The sequence below is a fragment of the Panthera leo genome, chromosome B3 (assembly GCF_018350215.1).
Source record: "Panthera leo isolate Ple1 chromosome B3, P.leo_Ple1_pat1.1, whole genome shotgun sequence".
In the NCBI taxonomy this organism is placed as follows: Eukaryota; Metazoa; Chordata; class Mammalia; order Carnivora; family Felidae; genus Panthera; species Panthera leo.
Window position 1 is genome coordinate 3,314,567 of NC_056684.1, and position 19,329 is coordinate 3,333,895.

At 46.2% G+C, this 19,329-nt stretch overlaps 1 protein-coding gene across 1 annotated transcript in view; it reads right to left on the minus strand.

Annotated features, from left to right (window-relative positions):
• Nucleotides 1-19,172, minus strand: part of ADAMTSL3 (ADAMTS like 3) — a 347,575-nt gene extending 328,403 nt beyond the window's left edge. Inside the window, exons 1-2 of the mRNA XM_042940846.1 lie at nucleotides 19,085-19,172; nucleotides 18,277-18,377 (exon numbers count right to left, since the gene is read on the minus strand). Coding sequence (XP_042796780.1) covers nucleotides 18,277-18,345 — 69 coding nt within the window. The 5' untranslated portion in view covers nucleotides 18,346-18,377; nucleotides 19,085-19,172. The remainder of the gene's footprint in view (nucleotides 1-18,276; nucleotides 18,378-19,084) is intronic.
• Between the last annotated feature and the right edge of the window lie 157 nt (nucleotides 19,173-19,329).

The window sequence follows — 19,329 nt, forward strand, 5'->3', positions numbered from 1 at the left end:
GAAGTGGTGCCTAGGAACATTATGGGAGCAAGTAAACAAAATCTAGATGTGGAGGGATGACAGCTGGGAACCATAACAAAGACGGGGAGGCAGGAACAACTTAACTGGAAGTCTCTAACCATGGCTCAAAGTCAAAGGTAGCTGGGAAAGCGAGAAGCCACACCAAAACGAGTCTGTGCGCCCAGCTCCCACAATCAGCCCTTTATGGTGCTGGATGAATAAAGCTGCGATAAAAGAAACTAGATGATCAAGAACGGTATTTAAAGTATTTAACAACTAGTAAGGCACAGGCACCAGCCAATCAGATGTCAGCTGTAACTACGGCTACGGCCAGGCTGGTAGGTAGTTGCGTAACTCTTCCCAGATCCGTTCCTAACAATCTTAAAGATGGATTTCTAAGGTACCCAAGCAAACAATGGGGGAACTATGGTAGAACACATGTTTTGTTCGCTAAAGACACCCAGTTTCCTTCTTGGGTCCATGGCAGGAGTCCACATTCCCATCCCCTGGAAGTCAGGTGTGGCCATGTGACTTGCATCCTGTGTCTCCCTCTCTCTCTGCCCCTCCCCCACTCATGCTCTGTCTCTCTCTGTCTCAAAACTAAATATTTTTTTTAAAAAGAGAGAGAGAGGGACGCCTGGGTGGCTCAGTCAGTTAAGCTTCTGACTTTGGCTCAGATCATGATCTCTCTTTCATGGGTGTGAGCCCCTCATCGGGCTCTGTGCTGACAGCTCTAAGAGCCTGGAGCCTTCTTTGGATTCTGTGTCTCCCTCTCTCTCTCTGACCCTCGCCTGCTCATGTTCTGTCCCTCTCTGTCTCTTAAAAAAATAAAATGTTAAAAAAAATTTTTTTAAAAAGAGAGAGAAACAGAGGAAACAAAAATAGCAGCAGGCTAAAGTCCTAACATAACATACAATTGTAACGTATCAATAAACACATTAAATGTAAATGATCGAAATAACCAAACGCACAGGTATACCAGATAAGGACTGGTAGAATGCACTAGACAGACAGACAACTCAACTATATTCTCTCTATAAGAAACTCCCTTCAGATATAATGGTATATATAGATAAGTTGAAAATGAAAGAATACTAAAGTAAAAGGAAAATTTATATTGTGCTAGTATTATGTTTAAGAGCAATTTTTACAAAGGAGAGACTACCTTAATATCTGATGAACTCCAGAGCAAAGAAAATTACCAGGGACCCAGAGGAATAGTCCACCAAGCAAACACAGGAATTTTAAATGTTTATGTGCCAAACAACAGAGCTTCAAAACACATGAAGCAAAAACCGATAAAGCTGAAAGGAAAAACAGACAAATCCACAATGGGGATTTCAACACCCTTCTCTCAGTAATTGACTGAATAACTAGCGAGGAAATGAGCAAGGATAGAGAAGAAGTAAACAATACTGTCGACCAGCCAAACGTAACTGATATTTAACGAACCCTCCACCCAACAACAGCAGAATATACATTCTTTCGTCTAATGGAACGTTCACCAAGAGAGACCGCATTCTGGGACATAAAACAAACCTCAATGAAGCATACAGATTGAAAGGAAGAGATGACGTGATTATCTGTTTAATCACTTCCAATTTGCCCAACTGGAGAGGGAGGGATCCTCCTCCAGGGTTATAGGAATGGCCAGACACCTGACAGCTGACACTGGACCAATGAGACAGACAACGGATTACTAATCACATACTCATAGCCCAGGGAGAAGAGGACACATCATGCCATGCAGTGGCACATGGGGGTGTCACTGGGGAACACAATAAACAAGCAGGGACAGAGGCAGGCAGGCAGGTATTATCAAGATGTGACCTCTTGGTTCCTTATGGGGGATGTGATTGGCTTGAGTAATTCTGTAGTCTGGCAAGGAACTGAAATCCACTCTCGGATCTAAGCAGGAATAGGGGCATCTGGGTGGCTCAGTCGGTTAAGCATCCAACTTCAGCTCAGGTCATGATCTCACGGTTTGTGAGTTCGAGCCCCACATCGGGCTCTGTGCTGACAGCTTGGAGCCTGGAGCCTGCTTCAGAGTCCACGTCTCCCTCTCTCTCTGCCCTTCTGCCACTCATGCTCTATCTCTCTCTCAAAAATAAAAATAAGTATTAAAAAAAAAAAGCAGGAATCTTGCCTGGCCCTCTAGATAAGGAAGGTTGCTTGTCTAGGGGACCATATCTGTGGGAGCAGAGTGGGGAAGAGAACCTATAGTAAGACCATTCTAGACCCTCCCAGTTTCCCCAGATATCAACACAGCACATAATATCGGGCCTTAATTTTACACCTTACTCCATGTCATCTATTTACAGAATCCTAAGGAATACACACACGCGTACACACACACACACACCTCCTAGAAACAATATACGAGTTTAGAAAGGTTGTAGGCTCTAAGAGCAATACCCCAAAACCAATTGTTTCCTATGCATTTGCAATTAACATGTGGATAATGAAATGCAAACCCCAATACCACTTACAACCATTCAAAAAAAGAGGAACCGTGTAAGTACAAATCTAAAAGACATGTTCAGGATTTTACAAAACACTTACAAAAGAAGTCAGAATTGATGTAAATAATAAAAAGTCAGGCCATGTTCAGGGATTGGAAGACTCAAGATAGTTAAGATGTTTATCCTCCCTCAAACTTATCAACAGGTTCAACATCATTCCTATCAAAAATCTAGGAAGACTTTTTGTATATATACAAGCTTATTAAAAAATTATATGGAAATGCAAAGGTGCTAGAATAGCTTAAGTAATCTTGATAAAGAAGTTAATAAAGTAGGAAAGGAGCATCGTACTCGACTTTAATACTTTATAGTTACAGTAACAGAGACAATGTCATGTTGGAGGAGGGATAGACATATTGATCAATGGGACAAAATGTAGAGTCCGGAAGTAAACCCCCACAGGTATTTTCCCAATGGATTTCAGACAAAGGAGCAGAAGTAATTCATTGGAAGAAGGACAGTTTTTTCAACAAATGATGCTGGAGTATTTGGACATCTACAGGCAAGAGTAAGTCTTACCCTTAACCTCACACCTTATGCAAAATTCAAAATGAATCACGAATTTAAACACAAAGTATAACAAAATATGAAACTTTTAGAAGAAAGCATAGGAGAAAATCTTCAGGACCTAGGGCTGGGCAGAGTTCTTAGCCATGACAACAAACACCATGATTCACAAATGAAAAAAAAAATACAAAACAAAACAAAATGAGGGGCACCTGGGTGGCTCAGTTGGTTAAGCATCTAACTTCACCTCAGGTCACGATCTCACAGTTCATGAGTTCGAGCCTTGCGTCGGGCTCTGTGCTGACCACTCAGAGCCTGGAACCTGCTTCGGATTCTGTGTCTCCCTTTCTCTCTTACCCTCCCCAACTTGTGCTCTGTCTCTGTCTCTCTAAAAAATAAATAAACATTAAAACAACTGAAAAAAGAAAGAAAAAAACGGATAAACTTGACTTCATCAAAACTGACAACTTTCAGTCTACAAAAGACCATACGTCAGAGGATTTTAAAAAATCAAGCTACAGACCAGGAAAAAATACTTGCAAACAGCAAACCCCACAGAGAGAATTCTAACATACCAGAGAAGCTACGACGCCTTCGTTATCCTGACCATTCTATCAAAGAGAAAGGGGGGAAGGATGCCTGAATTCTAAATGCAGAACACAGATTAGGCCTCCCTGTGAACTTCGACTGCCAGCTCTGGTCTTCTGTTAGTTTCCACGAAGATCTCTTTCTTTCCTGACCTCATCAGGGACTGTCAGTCAATGGACTTGTTAATTGAATCTCAGAATTATGTGCTGACCCCACGGTCTTCGAATACAAAACAGAGCTCTGAGCTCAGTGAGTACATCCACACGGCAGTTACAGAAAGATGCCCACGTCCTATGTGCCACGTGCCTTTGGAAGGACAAGCTTCCTTGGCTATTCCTAGACTGGAAAAATCCGTTAACTCTCTCCAGGAAACCACTAAAGGGCTAGCCAAGGGAGAACCCTGGGAGCCAAGGCTTGCTCAAAACACCTGTGTCCTGGGGCGGGCCCCAAGGCGGATCAGCGGACGACACAGGAAACAACCAGAATGAGGTCAACAAGGACGGAGACACGTGGCCTGTCACTCCCAAGGGATTCACCAATGCCCCACTGAGGAAGGACGGGAGCCTGCATCAGCACACCGTCTGGGTCACCGTGTGCCCCTATGTGTGCGGGTGCCTATTTATTGGCTTAATCAATCAACTACATAACCAACCGCGGCTCGCTCGTTCGGCAGCCTGCGTTGGGCTCTTCCCGTTGTCTGCTAAAGTGCCAGGTCGCTAAGTACATTGCCAAGGACGTGCCAGCCACCGGCAGTCAGCAGCCCGGTACACAGCGGGCACCACCCAGGTGAACAGTGGCCTCCCACCGGGGCTGAACGGAGCCCGCCAGACCGTGGCCACCTGCCACGCCACGCGTCCCTTCCCTACTCCCCGCACCACATGCGCTCCTGGCTCTCACAATGGAAGTGGCTGATGCATCCCAGAAAGGGTTTACAGAGCCCGCAGCACAAGTGCTCTGCCCCCCGAAGCCGTGAACGGTGACGCCTGCCACATGCTGGGGCCTCCCAAGGATGGGAGGGAGGGCCTGGAGGTCAGCTCACAGCCACCGGGCTTCTGCCAGGACGCAAGGCCACAAAGCCCGTCCTGAAGCATGAGGCAAAGGCCTGGCCAGGGTCTGGGAAGGTCTTCTCTCATCAGAGGACCATGAAGGAGGGAGTATTAGTAGCTACTGTTCCACTGGCCACCGCTCCGGGGAAAGGAGGCTCTGTGTTCTAAATGCAAAGTGTGCGTTGAAAGGAATTTGTTTTAAGCAGCCACAGGGCACTGGACCCGCTTCAACCTGCCCATCGCACACATTCCCCTCTTCTCTTCCCTCCCAACCCGAGCGAAGGATGAACACAAGTTATCGTTAACAGATGGGCAACCCTTCCTTGAGAAGGACAGCCATGCCCTTCACCTTCGGGCTGGCGTCTTTCCATCAGTACCTCCAACCCTCAGTCCCAGCAAACGGGCATGAATCCAAACCAATGAGCCGAACCAGACAAGCAGAAGATGTCTTCATAAGCCCTGCCTTCACCCCAGCAGAAGATTCTGCCTACTTTCTCCTTTCCAGAATCATCTGGAGTCCTGTCTCCCAGATCCCACTGAGTAACAGCAAGTTTCCCTTGTAATTTTACCCACCCCTCCCCCAACTGACGGGCACTGTATTTTTGGACTTTAACATGTATAGGCCTCTTTTTTTCATAAAATTATAAAGTCATAGTTAATCCGTTTCATAGCATTGCTTAAAATATACTCCTAAATGAGCTACACCAACGCTCAGAATTCCAGGCTCTAAAAACCAAGGCGGTTGCTTCTCTCTAGACTTAAGGGTGATAAAGTTAATAAATCTTTTAAAAAAAATTTTTTTTGATGGGGCGCTTGGGTGGCTCAGTCGATTAAGCGTCCAACTTCGGCTCAGGTCATGATCTCACTACGGTTCACGAGTTCGAGCCCCACATCTGGCTCTGTGCTGACAGCTAAGAGCCTGGAGCTTGCTTTGGATTCCGTGTCTCCCTCTCTCTCTGCCGCTCCCCCACTCACGGTCTACCTCTACCTCTTTCTCTCTCTCAAAAACAAACATTAAAAAAAATTTAAAAAAGAGAGAAAACCTGAATATTCCAATAATCATATAAAAAATTTAAAAAGCCTTCAGAGAATACTTTCCCAAAAAGGTCCTGTGCCCCATTTACTATCAAGTTCTTTCAAATCTTCAAGGAACAGGTTATTCCTGTGCTATTTAAACAGATCAAGAAAAGAAAAAAAATGATGGAAAATGCTCTAACCCATTTTTATGAAGTGAACAAAAATTTTGATATAAAAACCTGAAAAATATAATACTAACCAACATTACTTATTAATACAGATGTCGTACTTTCCAACAAAATGTGTGCAAACCGAATCCAGCTGAATATTAAAAAGACAATATATCATGGCCAAGTTCAGTTAATGCCAGGAGCACAGAGATGATTCGATATTAGGGAGCTCACTGATATGATTCATTGTGTTAGTAGGTCAGAGGAGTAAAAGAATATGAGCATCTAGATCATTCTGAAGAGCCCTGATAACATGCATGCTGGCAACGACACTTCTGTGTGCACACCATTGGCAACAGTTCAGCAGAAGAACCTACCACCCCGGGGAGACCAGAGCTACACTGGGTGAGGGGTAACCAGACCTGGGAGTTGTGCTAGGAGTATGCCTCACTCAACAACCCTCTCCCTCCAGCCAAATGTCAGACAAGGACAATCAATACACACAAAAGGACACAGAGTATGGGGTCTATTGACCGGGGCGGTGTTTTTTCAAACTGTAAACACAGCCTATTAGTGGGTCATGAACTTAATTTATTAGGTCTTAACCAGCCATTTTTTCCCCATAGGATCAAGTGGAATGGACTGGGTAAAAAAGCAAATGTCACCGTGAAGCTTCATAGAAAGAATAAGCCTTGTTTCTTGAAACTTTTGTTCCAGTAATATGAACACATATATACATACATGCATCGAGTCATGATGTAAAGTATACTTCTTCCTGGCTGACTTTACATCGCAAAGTGAGACACTGCTACAATTTCCCAGTTCAGCGATATGAGTTGATGATGATGGTGTAAATGTGGTGATTAAAGCGTGCTCTCCACAGCTATCTACACTCCGTTGAAAAGCCTGGTTTTGTGCCTATCAGTTGATGAATGGATAAAGAAGATGTGATACACACACACACACTCACTCACTCACGCAAATGAATATTATTCAGCCATAAAGAAAGAATGACATCTTGCCATTTGCAATGACATGGATGGAGCTAGAGTGTATTAGGCTAAGCAAAATAAGTCAGTCAGAGAAAGACAAATACCATATGATTTCACTCATGTGTGGAATTTGAGAAACAAAACAAATGAGCAAAGGGAAAAAAGAGAGAGAGAGATAAGCCACAAAACGGATTCTTAACTATAGAGAACATACTGATGGTCACCAGAGGGGAAGTGGGTGAGGGGGTGGGGGAAATAAGTGATGGGGATTAAGGAATATATCTGCCATAAAGAGCACCGGGTGATGTATGGAATTATTGAACCACTATATTGTATGCCTGAAACTAATTTAACACTGTATGTTAACTACCTGGAGTTAAAATAAAAACTTTGAAAGAAAAAAGAAAAAAGAAAATCCTGGATTTACCAGATTAGATTAGATTAGCTGAAAATACTCACAGAGCACCTGGGTGGCTCAGTCAGTTGAGCGTCCAACTTTGGCTCAGGTCATGATCTCACGGTCCGTGAGTTCGAGCCTCATGTCAGGCTCTGTGCTGACAGCTCACAGCCTGGAACCTGCTTCGGATTCTGTGTCTCCTCTCTCTGCCCCTCTCCTGCTTGCACTCTGTCTCTGTCTCTCTCAAAAATAAACATTAAAAAAAAAAATTCACTTCTACCCCTCACCCCCCACTACCACACACACATTCGTACACATATAATCTCTATGGGAGGAGCTTACCTGCCCACCCCAGTGATTGGGACTTAGCTTTATAACTTGCCCAGGCTTCACAGCAGGTCAAGGTACCTCCCCACTCCCTGACTATGGCTCCCACTATGTGAGTTGCTTTGGCCAATGGGATATTAGCAAAAATGGCTCCAGGAGAAGTCACAAGAAAGACCGTTGTGCACTCGGACTTATTCCCGTGTGTGTCTGTTATCATCAAGAGAGGAACACCCCTGGCTAGCCTGCTGGTCTCACCAAGGGGGGACAAGAGACACATGGAGCAGACCCCCATTCTAAAATATCCCCATCAGAACAGAACCCTCACAAGGTCAACAAATACAATTTTTTTTAAAATAGAAACATAAGCAAAATGTAGTCAATGAACACGTATCACTAGATAAATTTCTCAGAACATAGCCACGGATATAGACAACCTGATCGCTCTTTTAAAAAGCTCAGTGGAAATATGAAAGTTTAAAGAAAACATTTAAGATCGTGGAAAAAGTGAGCTTAGAAAAAGAATGGTGAAAATAAAAAATAAAAACGTTACAAATTTGTCTTTTTTTAAGTTTATTTGTTTTTGAGAGAGAGAGAGAAAGAGAGCAAAGGAGGAGCAGAGGGAGAGAGAAAGATAAAGAATCTGAAGCAGGCTCCAGGCTCCGAGCTGTCAGTGCAGGGTCCGACACCAAATGAACCATGAGATCATGACCTGAGCCAAAGTCGGATGCTTAACTGAATGAGCCACCCAGGTGCCCCAAAACATTACAAATTTGAATGTAAAAAGCCTTTCCTGCACACACAATACACACTTATAAAGATTAAAAAAAACTATTTACATAAAAATTATTTACATAATGTCCAGACGAAAATACAGGACTTCAGAACAGAGAAGAAATCACGTAGCTATCATGGCAGACAAACCAAGGCACAAACAAGGGGAAAAAATCAGATTGGCCACATAGTTCTCTTCAGTAATATCCAATGCCAAAAGGCCTGGAGTCGATATTTACAAAGACCTCAGGGAAAAAGTGAGAAACGTTTTACCTCGTTGATTTTTTTCTTCTTTTTAAGATATATTAACTATACGTATGTTGGATCTTCTTTCATCAGTTTTCTATTATCATGTATTCGTTTGTTCATATTCCATTGTGTAGAATGCCTGTTGATCTGGCACATCCCCAGCTGCTTAACCCACTGTGTTCCTGTTTCCTCATGGTGTCAGCACTGCTGAAGAGCAGCACAGGGAGGAGGGAGGGGAGGACATGAGGGATGAGCCATCCAGTGCTTCAATTCTGCTTTGCTGTCTGGCTCATCCTCTAATTAAGCTCTCTCCTTTTCTTGAGAACAATATCTTCCTTTTACTGTCACCACTGGAAGGTCCGTGAGGTCTAGAAGGAGCCCCTAATCCACAGCCTTTTGTTCTGGGAAGTGCGGCTCCCTCCCCCTACCTCATCCCCCTTCCCTTTCCCCTTCAGCAGACTCCCTGGGCAGAAGGTCACCTTGAACATCTAGACAAAAAAAAAAAAATGTGTGTCAAGAAGTTCCCCCTTCAACTCTGGGTCACTTGCCATTTTTGATGTCAAGTAAGGCCTCTTTGGGGACGATACCCACTTCTTTTGGAGCCCCATCAAGGCTCCCAATGCCACTGTCCTTACCAAAAGTTTATTAGATAGGCACAATTTGTGACAGTCACCCTTGGGGAAATCTCTGTCCTGCTCACAGTCCAAAGAGACACATGTCAGCCTCCAGGATCCTCTCTCACTCGGGTCTAGAATCCACAGAACTCAGAAAAAAATGCTTCACAGTTTGTGTTGAGAGGCCAGTTCCATTTCCTTGTTACACTGAAGATAAACTTTGTTCTTTTTGTTGTGTGTCTGTTTTGTGTAGTTTTGAGGGGAAAAAATCCTTGTTACTCCCCCATTACACCAAATCCCATTTAAAACAGCAGAATTTTTGTGCTTGGAACTTGACCAAATCCTTTGAAAGACCTCTGGATTAGTCAAAACTATAATAATGAAGACAGGTCTTGACTTAATAGATACTGAACCCACCATAAAGCTATAGTAAAATAGTTTGTTAAGAAATATGGTATTAGCACAGGAAGACACTGACAGATTAATTAACTAAATATATTCCAAAATTAAAATGTTAATGTTTAAAAAAAGACTAGAAGAAGACAGACGTGCATATATTTTCTCTCAGTTATTTCCAAGCATGATGCAGAGGCAAAGTATACGACTTGAAAATGATAAATGTCAGTGTATCCAAGATATAAAGATAAAAATTAATGACAAAATGGGAAAATTACTTGCAACATGTGAAAGACAGGAGGTTAATATACCTTATAAATAAAGAACACTTACAAATTAACAAGAAATTCTCAGTAGAAAAATATAGGCAAAAATATGACGATAAAATCTGTTATACTATTTCTAACGTCTTAAGGAAACCTTACACAAAACCAGTAATAAGGAGAGCCCAAAAGTATTTTTGAGAATCTCTCATTACTAAGATTTCCTTAATTAAGGCTGATATTGCTAACTTTTGCAAAGTAATAACACATATTGATAGAAGCTTTCTGAAAGACAATTTGATCGTATAAATTTAAGATCTTAAAACTGCACATAGCTTTTGACCCCCAAATTATGTCTCAATGAATACATTTTTCCAGAAATGTATTCAAAGAAAATAATCACAAATGTGAGCAAGGATGGTTCTGTTTGAATTTTTGTAGCAGCATAATTTGTAATAGCAAAAAAACTGATCAACCTGAAGGTTCAGCAGTAAAGAATTAGTTAATAAAATATAGGACATCTAAATGATGCAGTATTATGAAGACATTAAATACTACTATAGAAAAAATATTTGAGGACATATGGAAATATTCCTCACACTGTTAAATATTTAAAAAGTTATAACCAAAATACAGTGTAATCACTTTTTAAAAGATGCATACACATGTTAATATTCCAGGAAGAATATTAGCAATACATATATACCACAAAATCCTAATAATTGGTAGAATTGATGGTTATTTTTAGCATTTTTGTCTTTCCCTGTGTTCTCCATATTTTTTCTAATAAATATGTTTTATATTTTTAAATCAGGAAAAAATACAATGGAAATTTCAAAAGAGTGAAGAGAATTTAAAGTCCTTTAATACCATAAATGAGTTCTTATTAATAAAATAGGTATTCTTCCTTTTTAAAAAGTATTTTCAAAATAAAAGGCTATTATATTTATAAGCGAAGGCTTGGAGAACAAATGCATTTCTGAGTATTTGACCACAATAATTTATAGCATACATTGGCTGGAGCTGTTCAGTGCTGACAAATTCCAGAAAGTAATTGCATAAAATACTTGGAGAGGAAATTGCTTTATGCTTCCATGCTATTTATGGAAATTAGCATCTTTGTAAAAATAAACTGAGAGCAATCACAATCATAAACCTTGCAATGTGGTTTCCATAAGATGTCAGCTTTGGTGCTTTTAGATCCATTAGCAACGTAGTGGGGGAACGCTGCCCACTTTTCTGTTATGAAACAATTACATAAAATTGGTTTTTTCCTCTTGTATCTTTAATCCCTTCTTTTCTCCTAGATGCTTCCCTGAGGAGTACATATATACTGATATGCTCACTCTGCTCAGATCCTACTTCCCTCTCAAAGAGCATCACACATGTCCTTTATTCAGTGCCTCACCTTCTGCAATCGACATCTTGCCCTGAAACTATTCCTTCAGCCATCACCAACCATTTCACAAGATCAGGGTAAGTTTTCATTTTCATGTGCCCCTAAAACTTGTTCAAAACCTGAAGAAATCTCCAATTCTTCCCCCGCCCCTCTCTATCCCACACGATCACTTGTCAGGATCTATCTCATCAGGTGCTTAAATGTTTCCATACTCACCCTCTTGTCCATGGCTAACTCCCACCCACACACTCTCGTGAACTGAGTTGAAGGACTCATTACCAACCTGGACCGGTGCCAGCTGCCTCACGAGTACCCTCTGCTCATGTGCATCACCAGTGGTCCAAGGGAATCTTAATGGTGCCTCCCATCACCTCCTGAACACCCACAGGACTCCATGCTGCCCGCCAAAGAAAGCCCTCTTTATCAATGACTTACTCAACTTGCTCGGCAAGGTCCTGTCCAGTATGACCACAAACTGCCTTTGTTTATACCTGGTGCCACCACGTACCCTACTCTTCAAACATATGGTATCAATGGAAGCAGAGGGGTGGAAACTGATTTAAGAGGCATTTTTGAGATGGAACAAATGGAAATTGGTGGCAGAATGGGTACAGGGCAGGGCAGCAAAGAACACATCTATGGTGATCCCAGGATTCTGGCTCAAATGACCAAATGATGGAGAATCTAAGCACTGAGACAGAGTTGGTGGGGCGGGGGGGGGGGGGGGGGGGGGAAGGGCATTGAGGACTTCCCTCTAGGAAGTATCATGTTTAAGGCCCCCAGGGAATATCGTAGGGAGCTGACTAGTAGCTCATGGATATTGATGTGCAATTCATGGAAGAGACAGTCAGAAGCCTCTCCGAGATGTTGCGCCTCTTCCATTTTGGAGAAGTGTTTGAGTTTAGAAAAAAAGGGAAAAAAGGAAAGAAAAGAAAACAAAAGAAAAGAAAGGAAAAGGAACGAAAGGAAAGGAAAGGAAAGGAAGAAAAGAAAAAGAAAAAAGAAAAGAAAAGACAGGAAAAGGAACTAAAGGAAAGGAAAGGAAAGGAAAGGAAAGGAAAGGAAAGGAAAGGAAAGGAAAAGAAAGAAAAGAAAAGAAAAGAAAAGAAAAGAAAAGAAAAGAAAAGCCAAAAGAGACTTACCAAACTTGTGTTTTATTTCCAATGTTTACATTTAGAAGTTAATGTAAAATAGAAGATACCTTTTTATCTTTTGATTGTATGTAGAATCTTACTTGAAGAGAACTTTTGAAAGCCTGAATCACTCTGAGATCTGGGTCCCCTGGTGATAAGCCCCAGGCAGGAGGCTCTGGAGAGAAAACCAGAGGAGTGACTGACAGAAGATGCCTGGGGAGAGCGTAAGAAGACAGAAGAGACAATGTGCAGAACTCTGGAACTGAGCAGCTTGTAAAAAGAGCCAGAGATGGGAAGGACACAGAGACAAAGAGAAAGGCATCAGGCGTCACAATGACAAATGAGGAAAGGGCTCCCCTTCATTCTTCCACTGGATTCTCACGGGATCTACCCAATGACTCCATCCTGCAGGTGCAGGCCTTGGGGGCAGCTTGGGAAGAAGGCGGACTCTGCCTCCAGGACAAGCTTAAGTCCTTCTGCTCAGGATCTGTCGTGTCAATCAGCACAGCTTGGAATCTGCATCCCAAATCACTGTGGAGGGGGACGTCACTCGGGGAATGCACGTGTGACATAAAACCCAGAGTGCTGGAAGAACTCCACCCAGAATAAAACAGGATGAAGAGAAAAAGCGCCACAAGGTGTACCAAATGTGTAGCAAAGCACATTCATCTACGGAAAAATTACTCTAAGGAATATTCAAATAAGTAAGCAAAGACGTGAGCGTAAGATGTCCATCACAGGTAGCTGATGGCAAACACAAGCAACCGAACCATCTTGGAAACAACCCAAAGGTCCAACAAAGAAACAACGTGTGTAAACAAATTATTACGGTATATCCATAAGTGCAATGAACACCGCCATTCCAAATGGAAACGCAGACATGTACGTACCGACAGGGAGAAATATTCATGATATACTGACTGAAAACAATGATGTCTAACAGTGTGTTTAGCATGATCCCACTAATCAAAACATAACACGTGTATTTATATGACATCTGTGCATAGACAAAGCCTGGAAGATTACACATGAAAACATCGATAGTTGTCTGGGTGGTAGGGGTAAGGCAGATTTTTTACTTTGATTTTCCTTTCATTATCTACCTCTGCTATTTTTCTACAACTTAAATTTTTATGCACATAACTTACCTGCTAGCGGTCAGTGCCGCTCGACACAGGATGTCAAGCTATGGCAAGGAGCTCAATCGACTCATCACTGTCATTCTCTTAGACCTCTTCTCTAGATGGGGAGTGGCCAGAAAAGTGCCCCAGAACTTGGCCGGGAAGTCCTGAAGGTGGGGGACCAGGCAGGTGAGAATAAGAGAGATGGAAAATGGTTCTACTGGGGGTTCCGTGGTGCCGTAAGAAGCCACTGTGAAGGGTGAGCGTAGGTGTGTGTGCCTCTACAACCACTGCCCACGCAGGACCCAAGTCAATCAAGAGCACACCGACACATCTATCACCTCGGCTGAGTCTGCCGCCCTCCTCTCCCGGGTCAGGGAACAGGTTCTGAGGAGAAGGGGGAATTCTGCACCTGTGCTTGGATTCTGCCTTCTGATGCAACAGGGAGGGGGTGAAGGCCAAACGGTCTAATTATTATGGCATAATGTCTATGGTGAGAGAAGGGAAGAGCCACCACCATGGCCAGAGCCAACACCGAGATGAGAACCACAGACGCCGAGGCCTCCACCAAGGTGACGGCCACCCAGACAAAACTGCTGTCGAGACCCGAACCACCAAAATATCCAGAGTCTCTGAGACCACAACTCCTCTCGATTCCAGAACTGATGGAACCAGAAGGATGGATCAAAGACCAAAAATAACACCGGAGGGGATCAGTGAGACCAGGACTGCCAAGAACCCCCTAAAAGAACAACCCTTAAAACTTCAGACCAGAACCACTGAAACCCAAATCGCTGGGACCAGAACCACCACCACGACTCGCACTAACTAGAGCTCAGTGTCTAATTTTGAAGTCAAGACATTCAATGGGACCTTTCCCAATGACCTTAAGACCTTAAGACATTGGTCTTAAGGGCCAAAGTGGTGACAAAGGGGAGGTAAGGACCTCACATTCTAAAGAGAGGGGCTAACATTAGGCATACACCTGCCGCAGAGCTCGCAGGGAGGGGCAAGGCCAAGTCCTGCATCACCTCCCTACTCTCTAAGCCCGACTGACATTCACTGAAGAAAAAGATCATTCACAGAGAACGCACGTGGGCGGGGGGGGGGGGGGCCTGCAAGGCGAGACTGGCCTTCCACTCCCCAGATGTGCATCCGCTCAGACTGGCTCTGCTGATACGTCCCTGGGCCTCCCCGAGCAAGAAGTGGAGAACCGAAGGCGGCTGGCAGGACAGAGAGAGGAGGCGGCGTGGAGAATCCGATGCCTCCACCGTCTGCACGGCAAGGAAGCGTGCGTTCCCTACGGATCAAGCGGGCAACGACAAAGGGAGCTGGGCTGTCTCTCTTTAACTGGAGTGTGGCTGACACACAACGCGACGTCTGTTGCAGGTGGACGAGATGGTGATGGGGTGAGTCCGTGTGTTCTGCCAGGGAGCTGGGTTTACAACGCCTTGCGTGCCTGGACCCCGCCCCACGAAGCTGCCCGCTAGGCAAGGAGAACTCAGCAGCAATGGGCGTGCTGGGCCTCCTGCTCCAGGAAAGGGAGAACTGAAGAACTCACACCAGCCACCCGAGGACACGAGAGTCGCCGACAGCCCGACAGGCAGTGGCAACTACCAGAGAGACGTGTCCAGTTACACAGAAAGCTGTCTGCTCTCCTCCCCGCCCCCCCTCCTTATTTCCAGTGCCAGGAAGGCCGGACCCAGCAGAAGTATCCCCGAACCAGTCCTCACCACCGGTTGAGGTGAGACGAGAAAGACCACGGCAGGACGTCACGTCACATGCCTGGAGCCACGTGTGGAGCCTACCCGAGACAGAAGGGAGGCGACATTGAAACCAAAGCGGGGAATCCAAATTTGAAATCGGACTGGGCTTTTTTTAAATGGAAAAAAAAATGAAAGTAAATCTGCCCAAGACGTCACTAAGGAACGGGACATGGAGGGGATGGACCAAAGCGTGGCTGGAGCCGGCGACTGGCAGCGTGTTTATACCCCCTGAGTGGGTGTAAGACCTTCCCAAAGCAGGCGGCTGCAGGGGAGCACTGGAGCGGTGGCAGCTGACTTCTCAGGGAAGACCGGGGTCCCCAAGGAGAGGACCTGGGGCGACAGGACGCGGCCGGGTCCCCTGACCCAGAAGGGCGAGGCAAACAGGAAGCTGCTCCAGAAACACTCAAGAACAAGTTAGAAAAACACAAGGCGGCCGACCTCATGCGTTTGCTCTGCGATCTGTCACAACTGCTTGCGGTCAGTGACTATAAGAGGTTAAGTTTTTGCTGACTTAATAAAGGAAATCTAGTTTTTATTAAACGAGTTGGCACATCCCTGCTCCTTGTGGCTCGGCTTCGCATCTTTTAATTCCCTACCAGCCACCTAGCGGCCACACTGACAAGGCAAGGGGAGGGGCGCCCGGGCGGCTCAGTCTTGAGTCTTTAAGTGTCCGACTCCTGATTTCTGCTCAGGTCTTGATCTCACCCAGGTGAGATGGAGCTCCGGGTTGCGCCCCTGCTTAAGATTCTCTCTCCCTCTCCCCCAGTCCTTCCCTCACTCTCAATCTCTCGCTCTCAAAAAGAAAACAAAAACAAAAACAAAACAAAGAAAGGGGAGACACTGAAGAACACTCAAGGCCCCCCAGACACGAACCAAAATCTCAAGATATCCCAGAGGGGCAGCTTTGAATCAAACCCAGGCTGACCTTAGGCAGACAGCCAAGTGTCCAACCCACAAGTAGATTCTCAGGACTGACCTGCCCTACACCAGAACATTCTCCCACCGCCCACATAGCGAGACTGCCCTGGCTAATCCCACTCACACCTGCCGGGAGACTCCCCTGAGAAGGTCGGCCCCACCTCCTTCCCGCCTGTACAGCACCTTCTCTCTTCGGCTGACGCCTCCTGAGTGCCCCCTACAGTACCACAGCGGAAACTGCAGGCACCCCTTAAGCCCCGGTGTTCCCAGGCAACAGCCCCCACAGAGAGCTCACGTTTATTGCACACTTATTACACGCCAGACACTGTTTTTGTTTTGTCTGTTCCTTCTTTCCACTTGCAGCGGATTAACTCCTCCAAATGGCTCTCTGAGGTAGACGCCCCTCTCTACAGATGTGGAAACAGATGCGGAGAAGTCTGGGTGGACGGGTCAGGAGGTAGTGCGGCCGGGATTCGAGCGGTGGGCTGCGTGGAGGGCGCTGGAGTCTGAACCCTCCTTCCACGACCTCCTGCACCCGCCGCCCCATACGTGGAAACAACACTGCCAGAGGCACATAGATATGGAAAAATCCAAAAGAGGTCACTGAGCGATTCAAGCTGGGCAAACACTGCCCTTGGCCAAAGGTCAGCAGACTGCCTCAAAGCACATTTAAATTTTTTATAGGGTGCGAGAAGACAAAACGAAACGCTGTGCCTTGAAGCCTCAGCCCCATTTGCCCAGGAAGAAAAATGCAAAGCTCTCACAGCCTGTTTCAGATCTGCTGACCGGACCAAAAAGTGAGTCTCTGCCATTCGCCACAACCCTACACATCACTGACTAGAGGAACCCTAAAATCACCCTAAAAATATCTTTGTGCTAACGAAACGTATCTATTAGAATGTGATTACAGAACAGCATCAATGACACGGGGATCACGGGGGAGAAACCGTACCTTGACAGCCAGCTTCCACGAGCCACCGCAGTCGTGGGGCACTGGGGCTGAAAGAGGCTTCGGAAACACCGTGTCCGAGAAAGTGAACTGAGACTCAGCCTGATCAATCTGTCCCACAGTGTGTCTCTTTATTCAAGGGTTCAACCTCGTTGAAAAGACATTAAAGCCCTCCTAAAGGGCCAGGCCCTTTGCTAGACCCGGAGGGTACACAGGCCCCTGAGCCATATGCCCAAGAAGTTACACTTGAAGAGAGGGGCTGCCTTGTTCCAACCCACATGAGGTGCTGTACTGGGCTAACAGTGGCCCTGGGGACATCACACTAAGACTCGGTCTGCACCTTTAGACCATGGGCTCCAAACTGCTAGGCGAAATCCAGGATGCAAACATATGTGTCTGGCTTTCATGGCTTTAAAACCTGGGAGGTTTCCTAGGAAGTCTGAACGATCCAGCCCTCTTTAAAAAAGTAGAAGATACGACAATTCTGGGCCTGTGTTCCCACCTGGCTCCGCTGGAGTGGGGCAGCGGCTGTTCTCACTAGATGGGGCATGAGCCACCCACTTTGTCACTGTCTCCGCCACTCCCTCCTGTCTCTCCGGCGATGCTACCTTTACTTCAGTCTGCCCTGTGGGCAAATGAGGACGCAAGGGGTGAGCTGGGCCCTCCCAGGCTAGTGGGAGAGATGGGAGCCTAAGAAAGAACCGCAAAATAGTGTGATGTGTGTTGACACAAGTAAACTCAGAACACTTACTTCGTGGCTGAGCAAAGGTCAGAAACTGGGCTCGGCCCCTTCGTTGTGCCCTGGCCTTTCGCAGCCCAGCCTCCACCGGGCACATGCACACAGCCATTCTAGACTGAAAAGACAGGGCCCACGACTGCCCCCCAAGTCATTGCTGGTACATGGCACCCAAGCGGTCTCAGAGCCCTGCTCAGGGCTCCGCGAGGACCCAAGGGATTTGGATCATTCTTACAGCGAGGTCAACCGGAATGCCATTTGCCAGGGGTGAGGGAGAAAATGAGATTCTCTCTGGGATACGATGAACACTGCTCATACCACATCTTAGGTGATCTAGAACAGTGCTTGTGAGCAAGCAGAGGGAAGCCTGTCATCCTTCTTCCCCTGCACAGTACCTGTAGGAGGGCAGAGTGCATGACGACCATCCAGATCAGCGGCCACCAGGAGCTCTCCCACGAAGCCATCGGGTCCGGTCTCCTGGGAGTCTCTCTTGAGCCTACAAGAGAGCGAAAAGTTGGTTTCCAAACAGCTCTGTCCCCAGTGGCGGCACCCATGACTTAAGAGACCCATCAGAGGGAGGGACCCTGAACCACCACCCCCCCCAACAATGTCTCGAAAAGCTTTGTGTAGATTCAGGATGGGGTGCCTATTTCAAGGTACAGGCCATGGAGGGCTATCTTTAAGAGGCGTCCGCATCAAGGTCAGGAGGGCAGTTGGACCTGCCTCCCATGTGCAACCCACACGGCCAGTCCTCCAGAAGCTGAGACATCTCTGCACCAGCCACTTTCCAGCTCATGTGTCAACAGCAGGGTGTGGCGATTGGCTTCTGACTCAGGAAGCCAGCATGGAGCCAAGGATTAGGGCACCTGCCAGCTTCTTCGACTTCAGGCAAAAATGAATCTGAGGCCAACTAAGGCAGCCCAGCGAGGGGAAGGGACCTGCCTAAGGTCACACAGCACGATGGTGACTGTTCTCTAACAGTTCGAGGCTTTTCTCCCAGGAGATGCCACCGTCCAAGCCCAGACCTGCAGCCAGAGAGGTCTGAGAGCAGAGTTCAGGGAGGTTCAGAGCGCACGGCCTCAGCGCCGGCGGGCACACTCTGCCAAAAGTAGGTGAGGGCGAACGGGCAGAGGCCCCCTGAGCCCAGGAGGGCGGCGAGGGGGGTGGGGGTGGGGGGCCTGCAGAGTCCCCCTGACGATTTACAGGGAAATCAGTACGAGCCGAGACTGGAAAAGCCGAGGTCACACTCGCCTCGCCTCTCGCTTCGCCTCGCGGGCGCCTTGGCGGAGCCGGTGTCCGGGGGCGGGTCGGTGGCTTCTCTCCATCTGGAGAAAGCATTAAGGGCCTGGCCTAATGCGATCCGCAAATGTGCTGCTGTTTCCGACCTGAGGCGGCGACTCTGGGCCGAAGGGAGGCGGCCAGTGCCGGGCCCGGGGAACCGCGCGCCC